At 44.9% G+C, this 18,097-nt stretch overlaps 1 protein-coding gene across 1 annotated transcript; it reads left to right on the forward strand.

Annotated features, from left to right (window-relative positions):
* Positions 1-6: 6 nt before the first annotated feature.
* On the forward strand, positions 7-9,151 carry LOC119302428 (RING finger protein 10-like; the record flags this gene model as incomplete). The annotated part of the gene is made up of 9 exons (XM_037579468.1): positions 7-139; positions 976-1,019; positions 1,141-2,388; positions 2,482-2,570; positions 6,885-6,987; positions 7,058-7,162; positions 7,999-8,122; positions 8,500-8,658; positions 8,743-9,151. Coding segments are annotated over 9 exons (2,166 nt in total), but the record flags the coding sequence as incomplete, so codon positions are not given.
* Between the last annotated feature and the right edge of the window lie 8,946 nt (positions 9,152-18,097).

Consider the following 18,097-nt stretch of genomic DNA (forward strand, 5'->3'; position numbering starts at 1 on the left):
GGATCCCACCCGCCCGCTCCGCGCGCCTCGAACCCTAGCCCCAGCCCTCGCCATGGCACCGCCTCTCGCCGCGGCAGTCGCTCTTCCCCTCGGGCCTCTGCCGCCGCGCCTGGCGTCGGCAGGGACGGCGCAAGCAACGGTGAAGTTTCTCTCGGTCTTTTCGCACTCTCCTTCCTTTCCATGCGTACATCGATTGGCGGGTGCTGTGGGTAGATCTGTATTGGATTGGTTAACTGGTCGATTAGATGCTACCAGGCTGCGGTTAGGTATTACTACTTCGGCAGGACTGGCCCCGTGCTTCGGGTGAAAGCTTTGGTAGTACCTCTGTACCTACAGTGTATTTGATAGATTGAGAGTTAAGTCTCTAGCTCTAGGGTTAGAGCTTTTGACTCTGGGGATTGTGCTAAACTGAGCTTTTGACTCTCCATTTGGTATAATACGATAGCTCAACGGTAGCCTCTAAGGAATTCAGGTACATATTATTGCTCTGGATGATGCTATTTTCTGTGAAGCATAGGTGCTCCGTTCATACGACTAGCTGTAGGCTATGAGGTCTCTGTTATGTAAGGCTATTAGCATGTCCATCTGCTTCACACGTACCCCAATATACACACATCAAATGCTTCTCCATGAGCATAAGACTGCCGTTTGGAAACCTTAATTACTATAATACTGAACAATAGTTTCATATGCAAACGGTGTAAAATAATATTTCATATTTTCAGTCAAAGTATGTTAGCTGGTTTGCTCCTTGTGCAGTGATGCTGTGTTCTTGATTTTCTTACTTCTATCACATCGACTCTTGATAATGTCTCGTGTCAGCATGCTGATTGATAACTATCTGCTTCAGTCTCATAAGTTGTCTACATGGCATATGCCCCACAGTTGTCTTTCTTTCATGGTATTAGCCCCGCCTTCACTATCTCAAAACCTTCCATTTCCAGTTTAATGCTAACAAGAGGATATATTTTGCAGACTCAGTGGGTTTTATCGGACAATCTGTTGATACATCCCAAGCGGTAAAGTTATTTAAGAACATCTGAATAATTTTAGTTTAATTTAATTCAAGCTAACTGTTTTATGTACAAACAACTTTGTTTTCTGCTCTTGGCTTATCCATGCGAATGAATTCAATCCCAGGTAGTTGGATTTAGAATATCTGGTCAAGAGGATGATCCGTACGCCCAAGAGGTTAGTGATGTTTCTGAATGCCAGTCTTCTGGACAGGGGAGTTTGCGTCTCACAGTGCACAGTGGCGGCTCAGTTCAGGCAGATGTTCAGAGACTTGAGTTGGTGGGGTCCCTAGAGATTGACCATAGTTCTGATGGACTTCAGGGTAATGGAGCTCTGATGGCTTCTAGAAAGAATCAGGCTGTGAATGCAAATTATCTTCTGAATTTCCAGTATGATCCTATTTCTCGACCGCAGCCTCATGGCCCTAGAACATATCCACCGAGAAGGCAAAGGAAGATTAAGCCTTACAACAAGGACTTGTTCCTCCAAGCAAATTTTAAGTTCGTTGTGTTGGATACTGGAAATTATCAGATTGATTCAATGGATCCTGATAAGATGCTCCAGTGGGAAGATATCATCTGTGTAAGATATTGTAGCCCTTCTGAGGTGCGATGTCCAATTTGTTTGGAAAGCCCGCTGTGCCCGCAGATTACATCATGCGGTCATATCTATTGCTTTCCATGCATTTTGCATTATTTACTAATGGGTAAAGAGGATTACAGAGGTGAGTGCTGGAAGAAGTGCCCACTGTGTTTCATGATGATATCTGCAAAAGAGTTGACCACCATCTTTGTCACTCAACTTCAGCATTTCCATATTGGCGACAATGTGACCTTCGCACTTCTGGGGCGGTCAAAAAATTCACTCACTCCTTTTCTTAGGAATTCGCCTAGTGAATATTCTTCTTTAGATGAAGATCCTTGCAATGTTTTCTCCAAGTTCATTCTGACATCTGATGTTGCGCTCTCCGTTAGAGGGGCAAAATCAGATCTCAGTAATTGGTTGCAGATGGCTGACTTAGGCCTTGTTGATGACTTGGAGAAACTTCCATATGTTTCTGCTGCTTTGGAGCAACTGGAAGAAAGGATGAAATACTGGTCTGAGTTCAGATATTACAGTAGCAGTCCTCTAAAAAATAGCTCCTCTCCTATCTCTAGTACCAAATTGAAGAACTCTGATAATCCGAAAACTTCACATACGAACAGTGGGCATAAACTCTCCCCTCTTTCAGATGGAGATATTATTACCGGTGTTTCAGGGCTTTCTGTTTCACCCCTATATATTAACTCCAAAAAGGGAGCGCCACAAAAAATGGAAGAGAGACATGCTGTTGCGGTTGATTCAAATGAACAAGACTCATACACATTTTACCAGGTTTGTGTCATGCCTGAGACTATGTGATGCTGATTCTCCAAGTGCTCAAGGTTTGGTGTTTACAAATTTTTTAATTTTAAAATCTTGTTGCAGGTGATTGATGGTCAGCACCTAATTCTTCATCCATTGAACATGAAATGCCTTCTTAACCATTTTGGAAATTCTGATATGCTTCCACCAAGGTAATATAGGATTTTTTTTATTCCCTAAAGTCTGGAAACCCAGACAATCTGTTGTCATTATTTTATTGCTATTGTACAACTATTGTAATGGTTAAATTGCATCCTAATGATGAACTTTGGAATATTAAATTTTGTACCAGAAAGAGTTCATTTTGCTTGATCTGATAACCAGTCTTACTAGAACTTTGAGGTATTAGATTTTGCACCAAATATAATTCATTTTGCTTGATCTGGTAACCAGTCTACAAACCAAGTTTTGGCTCCCTTCTCATTGGAAACATTCATGATATCGGTAACTGGTACCATACCAGTCAGGTGCTGAGTAGGGTTAAATAGGCGAATTAGTTAGTTAATCGGAACATTGCTCATTGGTAGCATGGTAGCTTGCTGGCACATGAAAGGAGGATGGATGTAGCGGCAGGAAATAGGTTCTTAATGGAGGGGTTAGTGACCGTCCATGAGCCTAGTGGCTTTGTACTCCCAGGTTGGGTTAGTTTTATCAACCTTAGAAACCCGAGACATCACTTAATCAGGATGAGTAGGGTTAAATAGGCGAATTGGTTAGTTAATCGGAACATTGCTCATTGGTAGCATGGGAGCTTGCTGGCACATGAAAGGAGGATGGATGTAGCGGCAGGAAATAGGTTCTTAATGGAGGGGTTAGTGACTGTCCATGAGCCTAGTGGCTTTGTACTCCCAGGTTGGGTTAGTTTTATCAACCTTAGAAACCCGAGACATCACTTAATCATGTGGCGTGAATGCTGTTGTTGTTTCAGACATGCTCTGGTGCTTGGGCCTACAACAACATGCCAGACCTAGAGGTGTCCATGAGTCGTAGATGTTTGAATGCTCCAGAAGAGTTACATGCTAATGTTTCTTGATCAGAGAAAAAAGAGATATAAAGCGACATGTTGTATTGGATTTGCCCGAAGTCGAAGGTAAGGAAAACATGATGTTTAGTGCACACTGCGAATGTTTGGAATGAAGAACTCATATATATGATCATATAATTATACACATGATTCTAATTGTATGAAATTCCTATAGAATCCGTTTTTCCAGAGAAGCCCCAACTCTTGCAGTTGACAGATGCTAAACAAAGTTTCTAAGACTAAAACATATAAAACTAGCTAAATACCCGTGTCACGGGACAATAAAACATATAGTAAATAACTAAACAATTAATCAAACAATTTTCTCTTATCACATTATATCTCTCCACATGTTGACTGAATGACTGATGCACGATGGCTATGTGGAACACACCCACTTTCCAGCATCTATCATCTCACACAACCCTCTAGGCCCCTTCCTTCCTATTCCATGTCTGCTTCATTGTCATATTTTCTGCATCTGTCAAATCTATGACATGGCTTATCACCCCTGCCGAAGAATGGCCACTCATTATGCACCTCAATAAACTTGAGCTGGGAGGATATGCTCTGTTGTCGAACAATACCTACAAAAGGTGTAAAAATATCAGGCCAACATAGCTAGATCAAAGGTTGGAGACTGGAGTCCATGCAAAAATAGTTATTATCATGGTATTCGGTCATAGGATTATCTTCCTTCCACAAAATTAATTGTTCCGCAGTTTAACTAACTAATTCCCAGCCAAACCCCCAGACCTTGGTGGTTACCTCATTGCTGCCTGCATGGGCGGGGACGGTAGCAGTGAGTGTTGGCGGTTAACCTTGTTGCCGCCTGTGTGAGCCAGGAAGGCAGCAGTGGGCAGTGGCGGCACATCCAGCATCATGGGCTCTTCATGGGTCATTGTTCTATGTGGTGAGTATCATGCCTTTCGTCACAAGCAAACCTAAGAAATTCGCTTGTGGTGAAAGGTTGCTTGCGAAGAAGTGCATAACCAATCTAAAATTGCCTTCCGACCTTTGGATTAGAGGAAAAAGTTACTGGAAAACACAAGCCACAATGAATTTACCAACGCGGTTGGAGAGGTTGTCGATCAAGGCGACGAGAGGCCACATGGATCCTAATTCTACAATCACATACAAAGATCAGCTGCAGGTGACCCATCGTTAAAAACCCAGACAAGATTAGAAACATGTATCAATTACTGGAGCAAACACTTACATGATTACTTTATATTACCTGAACATGAGGGTGGTGCAGAATCCAGCCTTAGTGCTACCGATCCAATGTTCATGAACCCTGCCCAAATACGAGCCACACCTTGGTGCATATTAGTTTTACTCCTGCCATAGAAGAGGGATGGTGACATGCAACACACATGTATAAACAAATGAATCCTTTATTAATTGCGCAAGTGCTGATGAAGTAACTTCATGCTTCTTTCGGTAATCAAAGGTAAAATGTTATGTACTCTGGTAGTTAATTTCTAGCAAGGTGTGCCGATGGTGCTTTAATGATGCGGAGACACCAGTGACGGCGACATGTATTACGTTTGGGAGAGGGAGAGACTGGTAGGCGGGGTAGATGGAGAAGCGAGTGCAGTCGGCTTAGAGGACGTCCTTCGGGAAGAGAAGGCGGGGATCTAGGAGATATACATGTTTGTTGCGACTGGGGGCGAGCAAGTGCTAACAAGGAAAGAAAAGTAAAAGGAAAGGTGATGATGGCCAAAAAATCGGTGCAGTAGTAAAAAACCAGAAATTAGGGAGGAGGTGGGGTATGGATTTGAAAACAAATCGTGGGGGTTGAGGCAATCGCTGGAGGGAGCTGGAGGCGATATAGGAGCGTCAAATATGATTGCTGTGGTTACCCTGCATTGTGTGTTTCACAAACCGCTGCATCATTTATTTATGCATATGCTACATACAAAAAGGCACACACAACACATAGGAGCAGTGCGGCGCTACATATGGCTACTGTGTTACTCCCTCCGTTTCAAAATGTAAGACACTTGCCATCGGGAGAGCCGCTTGGGGGAAACGTCGGCGTCGGCGTCGGCGTCGAGTCCAGGCAGCGGCGGCGGCGAGTCCAGGCGGCGTCGAGTCCCTGCGACGGCGGAGGAGGCTGGAGCAAGGCTGTCTTCTGTATCGCTGGAGGTGGAGGAACGTTGGAACCTGCCTGATGTTTTTTTTTGAATCGGGCATTACCCCTTTCCATTACTGCGACATAACGGAAATACATCAATGTCCAGAAAATGAGGCGGGAAAGAGGAAAGCGGTTCAAGCATCGCTGGGAAACCCACCGCGAGGACTCGCCATCGAGATTACTCACTGTGGGGCGAAAACCAGACGACACTATTACACTAAATCACTACCACCAAACCACTGCACTGTCTAGTTTTAGACCACAGATAGATCGCTCACATGTGAGCATCAAAAGAGAACGACCCCACGCAGGGGGGATAGACGAACCAAACTGATATCCTAGGCTGAGACGGAGAAGATGTCATCCATCAACGAGCCCCATCTTCCTGGTACACGGTAGCACATATTTGCATCAGCCTTCAAGCGTTGTTCTTCAGCATGATCCCCCCAGTCCTCAGATCAGACGCATCCTCCTGCTTCATCAGACCTGCCCAGTAACATAGAAGAGCACAAGTGGAAAATATGAATTCAAACGGAGTTTTAAGTGATCTAAACTCAAATGTAGCTCTATTACGACAGGTCCATACCGATGTTTGGTTTTCTATCGGGCCGTTATTGGGCTCCCGAGTCCCAGTCGTGTCCAAGCCGTATCTAGGCGGTATCCTGTAATTTTTTTTTTTTGCTTTTTATAAAGTTCAAAAAGAGTGGGATACTGCAGGATACGCGTATCACGGTGTATCCACCCGTGTCCTTGTGTCCCATCATACTAGGACGGCCATATGGCACTTCTAGCTGTGTCTGTGCTTCTTAGCTCTTCACCAGTGTCCAGTGAGGCAATGCTAGTAGCTTGAAGATCTTTTTTTCTCGAAACGGAGGCAAATGATTTGCCTCATCGATTAATTAAGAAGAGAATTGCCCGGTTCAAAGTGGATGAGCTCTCAGCTCAGTGTTCATAGTGCAGTGCTGCCTCCTAGCCGGCGCGGGTTTGAACCTCGGTTCTTACACGGGTCTCACATCTCCTTCTCTATTAAAAATCAGTAGGGGCTTCTCCCCCTACTGGTCTAGTAGCTTGAAGATCTTGATTTGTGCAGAAATTGTATGCGGTCTTTTGGTCAAATCAAAAGGTGTTTGTGCTTTTCAGTTTATAAAGTTGGAGTGGTTATTTAGTTTTAGTGTTGTCTCTATATGTGAACTGATTTATTTTGTATGTCTAGTATGATAACAGATTCAGGTTGGAGAGTGTTTTTGTGTGAGTTCTGAGTGCTGCTTGTGTTCTCTAATGATACTGTCCCACCTTGTACAGAGTGACTGGAAAAATCTTGGAGTTGGAAACTATAACACAGTCCGAGGCTTCAAGAAAACGCTACCGCTTCTTAAGCCACTTCTCATTAACTACAACGTTCCAGGTAAATCTCGTGCGCAAATCTAGTCTTGCTTTTGATCCTATTCTGACCTTTTATAACGCAAACGTTACAGTTCTGCGAAATTGACCTGAGTGATATGTTACCTCCTATCTCATTGGCTCCATTCATGGATGAAATCAAAAGGCGCGAGAAACAAAGAATGCAAACTGCCAAGAAGGTCTGATCTATTATTGCTTGGTGTTTGATGCTTATATTGTTTTGTTAAAAATCATCAGCATCCTGTGCATCTGTGGTTATTTGTGACGGTCTAACTTCGGAAAAATGAGTTCCTATGTAGCAATTGGGTTCGGAACTGCAACGACGAGTCCTAACACTGTTACATGTTTTTGGATCTCGGCTCCTGTTGCATACAGCCGCTGCCTGGACTATCGCATCTGATTTTCAGTCTCTATCTTGTCGAGAAAAAAGAATGAAAGAAAAGGAGATATCTGCACTTAACAAGTATACAACATCAATTAATGGGGATATGTACCACCTAAGTTTAGCTTGGTAAAAGGTGCCCTACAAACAATACTGATGTATTCCATTTTTAATTTAAAATTGGTCAAGCTTTATAAAGTGTAACTTAAGATAAACCTAAAGTGAAAAACCAGAGGGAGTAGTTGGCAGGTAGCCATTTCTGTGAAATTGGTTTCTGAAGCAACCAGAGTATATTCAAGAGTACAATTGGTACACCCAATGGTTTTGTGTGTGCGTCTCTTTTCTCATAGTTGAGGGAAGCTAAAAAATGTTTTGTTTTTGACCATTGCTGCTACATATACTATGAAAAACTTGTTGTAAAGGCACATAACTATCAGTCATCTTTGCAATGACATGTACAAAAAGGCCTCTTATTTATTGCTCAATATATTTTAAAACTTCAAACATCCATCCTGGTAATCCTGTGCCTGCTACTGCTTAGATGGAAGCTGACGAGTTTAAATTTACCAGGAATAAGATCGATCTAATATTTAGATGTCTCATGCATGACAATACATTCTTACTGTTTTCTAGGAAGAAAAGGACAGGGTGAAGGCCGAAGTAGCTGCTGCTGCGCAGGAATCTGCTATGCGTTTTGAATATACAAATTTCTCTCGTACTCAGAGCGATGTTATGTTCTCTCTCGATGACTTTGAAGGTAAATTTTGTAGCTCATTATATACCCTGTGTTATGTTCAGAACTGATATATCTTCACCATGGGCGACATCTAGAAATTTGGCCCAACCTCAGCCAGATTGGAATTGATAAAGGAAATTCCTTCTCTATATACTCCCTCCGTTCACAAATATAGGAAGTTTTGGATATTTCAATATGGACTACATACGGAGTGAAGTGAATGGACAAACACACTAAAACGTGTCTATATACATCTTATTCAGAAAAAAGTTAGAACATCTTAATTGTGAATGGAGGTAGTATGTAGTACTGCATACTACGATATTCCAACATTTTGTGTTCTCTTCATGTTTGCAATTCTGCACGAGTGCCTTACACACGGATATTTCTCACTGAAGCTCTGGGAAATAATGCTGCTGGACCATCAACGAGTCCACCGGCCGGTGAACGTAAACTTTTCTCCGATGTTACACGGCTTGGTTTCGCGTCTGCGCAAGACTCGCCTCCTCTGAGAGCTGAAACTGGAGACGCCAATAATGAAATCACAAGGGATCAAGGTACGCCCCACCATAACCAGGTCATTTTATATATGTAATCTGTACTAATAAAATCCTCGCATAACTGTGCTGCTTGTTGTGCAGGGCCGGTATCAGCGTCTTCCGTGTCCTTTGCCAGCATCTTATCTTCCACCAGAGCTGCTGCGGACAGCAGCGTCGAGACGCCTAAACCAAATGGAGTCGGAAAGGCGGGCAAGAAGCGCACCAAGGTGCTCTTATCGACCGGTGGTGGCCGCCGATACTAGAGGAACGCTATGCTGGAAAACATTTTACCATTTCCTTTATAGCTCATGAACAATGTGTATAGTGCAGAAGTTGGATTTCTTATTATACTGTTAAAGGGGTGTTGGTGTTTGCACATACCTAATTTTATTTTTGTGATGCGAGTCCTCCCCTCCCCCCTTCTCCGCACGGAAAAATAATTACGCCCACACATGCAGTACGAAACTAGGAAAATCACCAAGTATGGTAAAACATCGTGGTAATCGTTGTTTATATGGTTGTTTATGAGATTTTTATTCACTGATCGTTGTTTATACGGTTGACACATCTTCTAATTTGTTGATACGAGAAGCAAATTATTGTGCGGAGGGATCAATATATCTCACATAAGCCAAGTGGTAGATCCTGGGATTCTTTCCTAGAATTCCAACAATTTCTTCCTTCATATAATTCCAACAATTTCTCCAGCTCCTTGATAGTTCGTGAGTACTAAGCAGCCGAATGATTTGAAAAACAAATCATGTAATAATGCAATAACTCTCTTATATTAAGCTTGTAATGATACCTCACAATTCAAAAGACCACACTGAGGAATTCTCTTATCAATCACATGAATTATTATTATTGCAATATTTTTCTAATGGTAAAGATTGCACCATAGCACCTTCTACTTCTAATAGGCCATGAACTATCGACAGAGAAGGATAATTTGATTCACTTTTTTTCATTGGTTTTAGGGGAAGACCAAAGATTTTACGCGACTAGTCCGCCTGAAAAATTAAAAAGAGAAAAAGTGAAACAACACAAAGGTTGTGGAGGAGCAACTGCACTTTGCTGATACAATGTGTACATCACAAGTGTTGAAGGAACAACTTCAGGGCCTCTTTGGATTGAAGGATTTTCATAGGAATATTGGAGGATTCCAATCCATTAGATTTTTTTCCTAAAGAAGCCATTTGGATCAAAGGAACTACACCTCCAAAATCCCTATGGATTGCATTCCTACACCTCAATCATATAGGAATTTCAACATCCACTATAACCTCTTTTTTACACTGATTCACGTAGGATCGAGGCACTTTTCCTGTGTTTTTCCAGTATTCCATCCAAATGACCATTCTTGCAGTTTTCCTCTGTTTTGTAATCCTCTGTTTTGTACCTACAATCCCGTCAAATTCCTGTGTTTTTTGAATTCATATGTTCTCTAATCATGTGATCCAAACAAGCCCTCAACGTGTTGCGCTAGATATCGCTCTAGAGACGAATGTAGGTCGATATGGCAGCAAGAGTTCAATCCAGAACTCCTAGAGCACAAGATCTACTCCAAGATCTTAGATAAGAACAAGTTCTACTATAGGTAGTGGCTACATAGTATGGTTTACAAAGTAGAGGTGAGGACCTCTATTTATAGGGCTTTGGGAAGCCTTCACATACTTCTACTTATAGCTGGAACACTCTAGAGAACATTATTTAGGATTCATCTCTCTACTCACAACTACTTATAACTAGAGAACTCTAGAAATAGCGGGCAGGGTAAAGAAAACAAAGAAATACTACACTAGGGTGGAGGCATCTAGAAGTAGCCAAACTGATCTGGCATGTGTTTTTCTTTCTTCTCATCTAGTGTTCCTCGTCATTCTCCCCTGGTTGTTTGGAACTCGCCCTCGAGTTATCTTCATAAAGCGCTTCTTCTGGATGGTAGAGAGTCACGTCCGCAACATTGAAAGTGTTAGATATACCCATGTCACTTGGAAGATCTATCACATAAGCATTATCATTTATCTTCCTCACGATAGAGAGGGGTCCATACCTTCACTGTCTAAGTTTCTCTTTAACACCTAAAGGCAACATCTCTTTTCGGAGGTAGACCATCACCTTATCACCGACTTGGAATGATTTTGGCCTCCTTCTGCAATCAACAAGTTGTTTATATTTCTGATTTTGTGCTTCCAAAGTACCGCGAATCTCTTCAAATAACTCAGTGTAATTATCAGGAAAGGACAATGCTGATTTTGAGTTTCCCCTTGATGGTAGCTTCACCAGGTCCCCCACATGTGTTGGAACTTTAGTTTAGACAATGGAAAAAAGGGCTCCCTCCCGTGGATCTATGCTTGGAGTTATTGTAGGAGAACTCTGCAAGAGATAAAGCAAAATCCCATTGCCCCTTTCTTTATCCACAAATGCAACGGATCAAATTACCCAAAAACTTGTTCACCACTTCCGTTTGTCCATCTGTTTGTGGATGAGCAGTGCTAGAAAATTTCAATTCAGTGTTGAATTGCTTCCACAAAGTGAGCCAAAATGCGGCAAGAAACTTGCTATCACGGTCTGAGATGATGGACCTTGGTACTCCATGAAGTCGGACCACTTCTCGAAAGAATAGGTTTGCCACATGATGAGCATCCATTGTCTTGCAACATGGGATGAAATGAGCCATCTTAGAGAATCTACCCATGCCCACAAATACAACATCACTTCCTCTTCTTGTTCTTGGCAAGCCCAAGATGAAGTCCATAGAGATGTCCTCCCATGGAGCAACAAGAATAGGCAAAGGCATGCATAACCATGTGTTCTAGACTTGGCCTTTACAGGTTTGACACATGGGACACCGCTGAACAAACTTTCTAGCATCTCTCTTTAGTTGTGGCCAAAAGCAGTGAGCTTCCAGGTTAGCGATAGTCTTGTCCCGTCCAACATGGCCACTAAGATCACTTGAATGGAGTTCTCTAATTAGTTTGTCATGCAGAGAACTCCTTGGGATGCACAAACGGTCATTTTTGAAGAGATAGCCATCCTACACCAAATAGTCGTCACCTAATGGCTGGCCGTTGATGTGATTCACCGAAACATGGCCAAAGTCTTCATCATCCTCATACAACTCCTTTATTTGATCCATGCCTGGAAGTTCAGCTTCAAAAGAAGTCAAGAGGCATGCACGACAACTCAAAGCATCAGCCACTCGGTTAGTTATCCCAGATTTATGCACAATCAGATAGTTAAACCTCTCCAAATATGCTGCCCATCTTGCTAGCATGCGGTCAACATGTTTTTGATTTCTAAAATGCTTCAAGGATTGATGGTCGCTATAAACAATGAACTCTTTAGGCAGCAAATAGACTTCCCAAGTTTTCAACGCTCTGAAAACGACATATAATTCCTGCTGATAGGTACTCCATTTCTGTCTAGCTTCACTTAACTTCTCACTAAAGAAAGCAATGGGCTTCCTTTCTTGAGATAGGACAGCTCCAATGCCTACTCCCCTTGCATCACACTCCAACTTAGAAGTCTTGTTGAAATCAGGTAGTACCAAGACAAGAGCTTGTGATAGTTTTTGTTTAATCTCGTTGAAACTAGCTTCAACTGCTTCTGTCCATTGGAACTTTTCTTTCTTCAAACACTCGGTAATTGGTGCCATGATAGTGCTGAAATTCTTCACAAATCGCCTATAGAAAGTTGCAAGGCCATGAAAACTTCTTACCTCAGAAATGGTCTTCGGAGTTGGCCACTCTTGGATTGCTTCAACCTTAGAATCATCAACATGAATACTGTCACATGTTATGACAAATCCTTGGAAAAGAAGTTGTGTTTGCAGGAAAACAATTTTCTTCAAGTTGAAGTAGAGCTCATTTTCCCTTAGTACTTCTAGCACCTTCCGAATGTGATCAAAGTGTCTAGTCTCATCCTTGCTATAGATCAAGATGTCATCGAAATAGACCACAATAAAGTGGGACAAGAAGGTGTTAAGGCATATCTCTCTCGATGTAGTTTTGGTGATTGATGACAACATGCACTACAAAAAAAGACACATCCATGACATTTTGGGCTGAACAAATTGTTTTCTGTCATACATATGACACTTCTATGATGATAATTGTGACAAAACCCGGTATCATCATAGATGTGGTGGGCTCCTACTTCTATGACAAAAAATCATGACAGAAAATGGGCTTTTCGTCCTGGGCGGGCTGGAGACGCAGCTGCATGACATTCTTTGGGCCGTTCATGACAGAAAAAACCGTGGTAGAAGCGGGGGGGAGGAAAATTTCGGGGAGTTCCCGGTTACGGTGGGAGGTTGGGACCGAGCGATGCGCGTTTCTCTCGTACACGTACGCGCGTGTGTGCGAGGCGTTGGCTCTAACTGAACCCGAGCGAGGCGTTGGGCTCTAACTGAACCTGAGCGATTGCACTGCAGGCTACGCGTTACTGAACCCGAGCGATTGATCGATGGCTGTTAACTGAACCCGATCGAGCGATTCCTTCGCTACTATTTCTAACTGAAGCCGATCGATACTGCCTCTGGGATGAACAGTGAGCGTTGCGGGGGGTTTGGATGAACAGTGAGCGGTGGCGTTGCCTCTGGATGAACAGGACCCCGTGGTGTGGTGGAGGGCTGGATGAACAGTAGACAGTGGAGGGGTGCCCGTGGAGGGGTGGTTGAACAGGACCCCGTGGTGTGGAGGGCTGGATGAATAGTAGACGGTGGAGGGGTGGTTGAACAGTAGCCGGTGGAGTAGCGCACGGTGGAGGCTGGATGAACAGGAGCCTGTGGAGGCTGGAGGAGGTCGACGGTAGCCCGTGGAGGCTGGAGGAGGTCGACGGTGGAGATGAACAGTATCCCGTGGAGTCCCGTTTTGCGGTACGCCACACGCCTCCCGATGAATAGGACCCCCGTTTCGACCGTAGGAGGTCCGTTTCGTCCGTTTTGCGGTACGACACACCCCTCCCGATCAACATGACCCCCGTTTTGACCGTAGGAGGTCCGCTTCATCCATTTTGCGGTACGCCACACCCCTCCCGATCAACAGGACCCCCATTTTGACCGTAGGAGGTCCGTTTCCTCCGTTTTGTGGTACACCAGACCCCTCCCGATCAATAGGACCCCGTTCATGCCTCGTTTACATCGCCTGTTCCGTCCAAGCCCTCCCGATGAACACGACCACGCATTCCATTCCGACCCAGCCGGTTGGCTCCCACGCGTTCCATTGCCTCCCGATGAACACGACGCATTCCGTTGCCTCCCCATGAACACGACGCATTCCGTTGCCTCCCCATGAATACGACGACGATGCTGTTTCTCCGTTCCGACCCAGCCATGTACACGAGCCCTGGCCGTACGTATGCGCAAGTAGGCATTTGAGACCCCGCCCGTATGTACACATACGTGGCCGTATTTTCTTTCTTGCACCCTGGCCGCTATACGTACGTGTACATGCTACGTGCGCGCCTCTACTACGACACGTACGCGCCTCTACTACGACACGTGCGCGCCTTTACATCCACCAGTATATATGTGCGTACACGTTCACGACCAGAATGACAACGCTACGTACGCTTCGACTAGGTGGGTCTCGACTGTCAGGCACTTCCTTGCCTGCGAAGATGTAGCTGGTGGGTCCCAGTAGTCAGGGGGACGAATCGTTCTTTTCCCGGACGCACTTCCTTGCGTGCGAAGATGTAGCTGGTGGGTCCCAGCAGTCAGGGGCAAATGTTTTTTTCATGAAATACGGTGGCCCGTCCGGTGGGTCCCCGCTGTCATGTGGAGGAATAATTATTTTGCACGTAATAAGGAGGCACTTCCTTGCTGCGGCTGTGGACCCAGCTGTCAGCCTCTCCACGTACAGTCCACGGCCGATGGAAGCCTTTCCTTGACCATGTTGACCATGCCGCGCCGAGAGCACCAGGGCGGTGGACGACGGCGAGGCCTAAGGAGGGGACGACGTGGAGCCGGGGAAGACGCGGCAGTGGATGCCCACGCGTAGAGGAGTACGAGGGTTCACTGGTTCGCTGCGGTGTGAGGCTGCCGTCGCCGCAGAATAACAGGGGGTGTGGGTGAGTAGAGGGATGGCCTGGCCAGCGGTGGGAGTAGTAGGGGGCGGTGAGGCCTCCGCCGCATCGCAACCGGTCACGGGAGGTAGGAGTACGAGGCACGACCGGCGCTGGTTTGGGCGGCTGGAGCAAGAAGACCAGAGGTTGAAGAAGCACTACGGCCGTTGGATGGACATCGTACGGTCACTGGAGCTAGAATCGTGCATATTGACTAAGTTGACAAAGCCCTCCGTCCCCGTCAACTTAGTAGGCCCACAAGTTAGCCTGCCACTATACTGGGTCCCAGCTAACAGGGGGAGTATTCATATTTTTTGTGCGTAATAAGGAGGCACTTCCTTGCGTGCGAAGATATAGCTGGTGGGTCCGAGCTGTCAGCGGTGGTAACGTTTTTTTCATGAAATACAGAGGCCCTTTCAGTGGGTCCCTGATGTTAGGTGGACGAATCATTATTTTGCGCGTAATAAGGAGGCATTTCCTTGCGTGCGGCCATGGACCCAGCTGTCGGCCTCTCCACGTACAGTCCACTTCAAATGCATGTCGGTCGTTGACCACGTTGACCAGGCCGCGTCGAGAGCACCAGGGCGGTGGACGACGGTGAGGCCTAGGAAGGGAACGCCACGGAGGCAGGGAAGACTCGACAGTTGTTTCCCACGCGGAGGGGAGTACGATTGTACGAGGGTTTACTGATTCGTCTGCCGTTGCCGAAGAATAACAGCAGGTGTGGGTGAGTAGAGGGATGTCTAGGCCAGCGATGGGAGTACGATGGGGCGGTGAGGCCTGCGCGGCAGCAGAGCCGGCCGCGGGGAGGAGGGACCAGGCAGTCCCACCGGTGCTTGTTTAAGCGGTTGGAGCAGGAAGAACAGAGATTGAAGAAGCACGACGGCCGTTGAATGGCCATCCAACAGTCACTGCTTGTGCGTCAACCTTTTTTTAGGAAAGCCTCAAATCTGTGGAAAATAGCATACATCCCATCTGCCATTATTTCTAATAATTTACAGCCCATTTGCTAATTATTAAGGTTTTTTGGAGCCCATATTCTTTTTGTTAGCATTACATCCCATATTGTGGCCATGGTTAAAAAATTATACGAAATTTTGCATATTTCGGTGCGGTCCGAACTGTTTTTAATCCCGAAATTTTGACTCACATTCAAATTGATTTTAAAAATAAATGTATATCAATATAAAATCCAACAAATTCTCCACGCATAATAATTAATGTAATTTAAAATCTCGAAATGAAAAAGAGATATTTGAAACTAATTGCCGGTTTGATGTGTTTTAAAAATGTACAGCCCATTTCTCATTACTGATGGGCCATTTTCTCGGCCAGCCGAATGAAGGCTCTCCTCGTCTTGAAAGATTTGCAGCCCAACAGGCCTGACAAAGCGACTTACTTGGCAAATCACAAAAAAACTAGGCTGTGGCCATGGACCAAGCTATCAGCCTCTCCACGTACAGTACTCTTTCGATGGAATGTCGTTGACCATGTTGACCACGCCACGCCGAGAGCACCAAGGCGGTGGACGACGGCGAGGCCTAGGAAGGGGACGACGCGGAGCCGGGGAAGACACGACAGTGGATGCCCACGCGGAGAGGAGTACGAGGGTTTACTGGTTCGGCTGCGGTGTGAGGCTGCGGTCGTCGCAGGGCCTGGCTAGCGGTGGGAGTAGTAGGGGGCGATGAGGCCTCAACGACAGCACAGTCGGCCACTGGAGGCAGGAGCAGGCGGTCTCCCTGGCGCTGGTTTGGGCAGCTAGTGCAAGAAGAGCAACGATTGAAGAAGCAGCAAGACCGTTCGATTCAAATCCAATGGTTACTGCTGCTAGAATCGTTTGTTGACTAAGTTGACAAGCCCTGCGTACGCGTCAACTTAGTAGGCCCACAGGCCAGCCTCCCAACCGGTGCGCCCCAGATGTTAGTGGGAGGAATATTTTTTTCGCGTAATAAGGAGGCAGTTGATTGCGTGCGGCCAGGCCAGCGGAGGGAGTAGGGTGGGCCGGGGAAGCCCGCGCGGCATCACAGCAGGCCACAAGAGGAGGGAGCAGGCAGTCTCACCGGCGCTAGTTTAAGCGGCTGGAGCAGGAAGATCAGAGATTGAAGAAGCACGTCGGCCGTTGGATGGATATCCAACAGTCACTGCTGCTAGAATCGTGTGTTTAATGACAAAGCCTTGCGTAAAGAAGTCAACCTCGAAATCTGTGGCGTGTACAACCCATTTGCTATTATTTTTATAATTTTTACTCATTTTCTAATTCATATGGAATTTATTACAGCCCGTTTTCTATTTTTAGAATTGCTGGCCATTTTCTCGTCAGTATCAGGGTCAAAAATTTAACTAAATATATGGGAAATTTTGAAAATTCGCAATTTTTTGCTGGGGAACGAAATATTCTTAATCCAAAAATTAATAGGCATACTAAAACAAATTTAAAAATAAATTAGTACTATGTCATGTTAAATCCAATGAAATACGTATAAGATATTAGTGAAGAACAAAAACAAAAAAAGAAACTTATATCCCATTTGCTATAATTTTTTTGGAATTTTCAACCCCTTTTGATATTACTTTTAACAGACATTGACCATACTCTTAAGTCAGGCCGGAATGCATCCCTCCTCATCTTGAAAGATTTGCAGCCCAGTAATTCGGAGAAAAAAAATAGGCCTAGCTTGGGTATTCTTCAAAAAGAAATACTGGGCTACCTATTTTGCCAAAGAACTGGTGCATGAGCATTTAACTTTATTTATTTATTTACTTACTTATTTATGTTTAGGGGACCATGAGCATGTACCTGAGCCGGATTCATGTGAGAGCCTCCCTTCCAGTTAATTATGGGCTTCTCTATTGGGCCTTCATCAGTGGGCTGCATGTTATCAACAAGTGGAAAATGTGTTCCGTACGAAAAATAGTATGCACTACATACGGTACGGGGCACTAAAGGATCGAACTGTGCAACGACTTTCAAAACATTGTGTTTGTCGTTCTAATAACACATTTATTCAACCAACAGACGAAATATACTACTGATTGTACATTGAAAACAGCAGCAGCAGCAACCAGGGCTGGGGGTGCAACAAAAGCAGTAAGCAGGCCAGAAGAGTGAAGACGCAGCTCTCTCTTCCAAACCAAACATCAGCCATCATTACAAAAGGGCTACCAAAAAAAACAAGTGTATGCATCAAACTAAATAAAGATCCTACTACACCAAGTGTACGCATCTAACTAACTGGCTCAGTTAGACGTTACTATTTATTAAGCTATGGAGATTGGCTGACGGCTTGAACCAGATGGGTGCCTGACGGGGGAAACTCCAGCCAGCAGGTCGAAGTCTGATACTTGCGGCCCTCTCTCCTACTTTGGGCCATAGAGCGTGGCGGGACATATCAGG

The sequence above is a fragment of the Triticum dicoccoides genome, chromosome 5A (assembly GCF_002162155.2).
Source record: "Triticum dicoccoides isolate Atlit2015 ecotype Zavitan chromosome 5A, WEW_v2.0, whole genome shotgun sequence".
NCBI classification, from domain to species: domain Eukaryota; kingdom Viridiplantae; phylum Streptophyta; class Magnoliopsida; order Poales; family Poaceae; genus Triticum; species Triticum dicoccoides.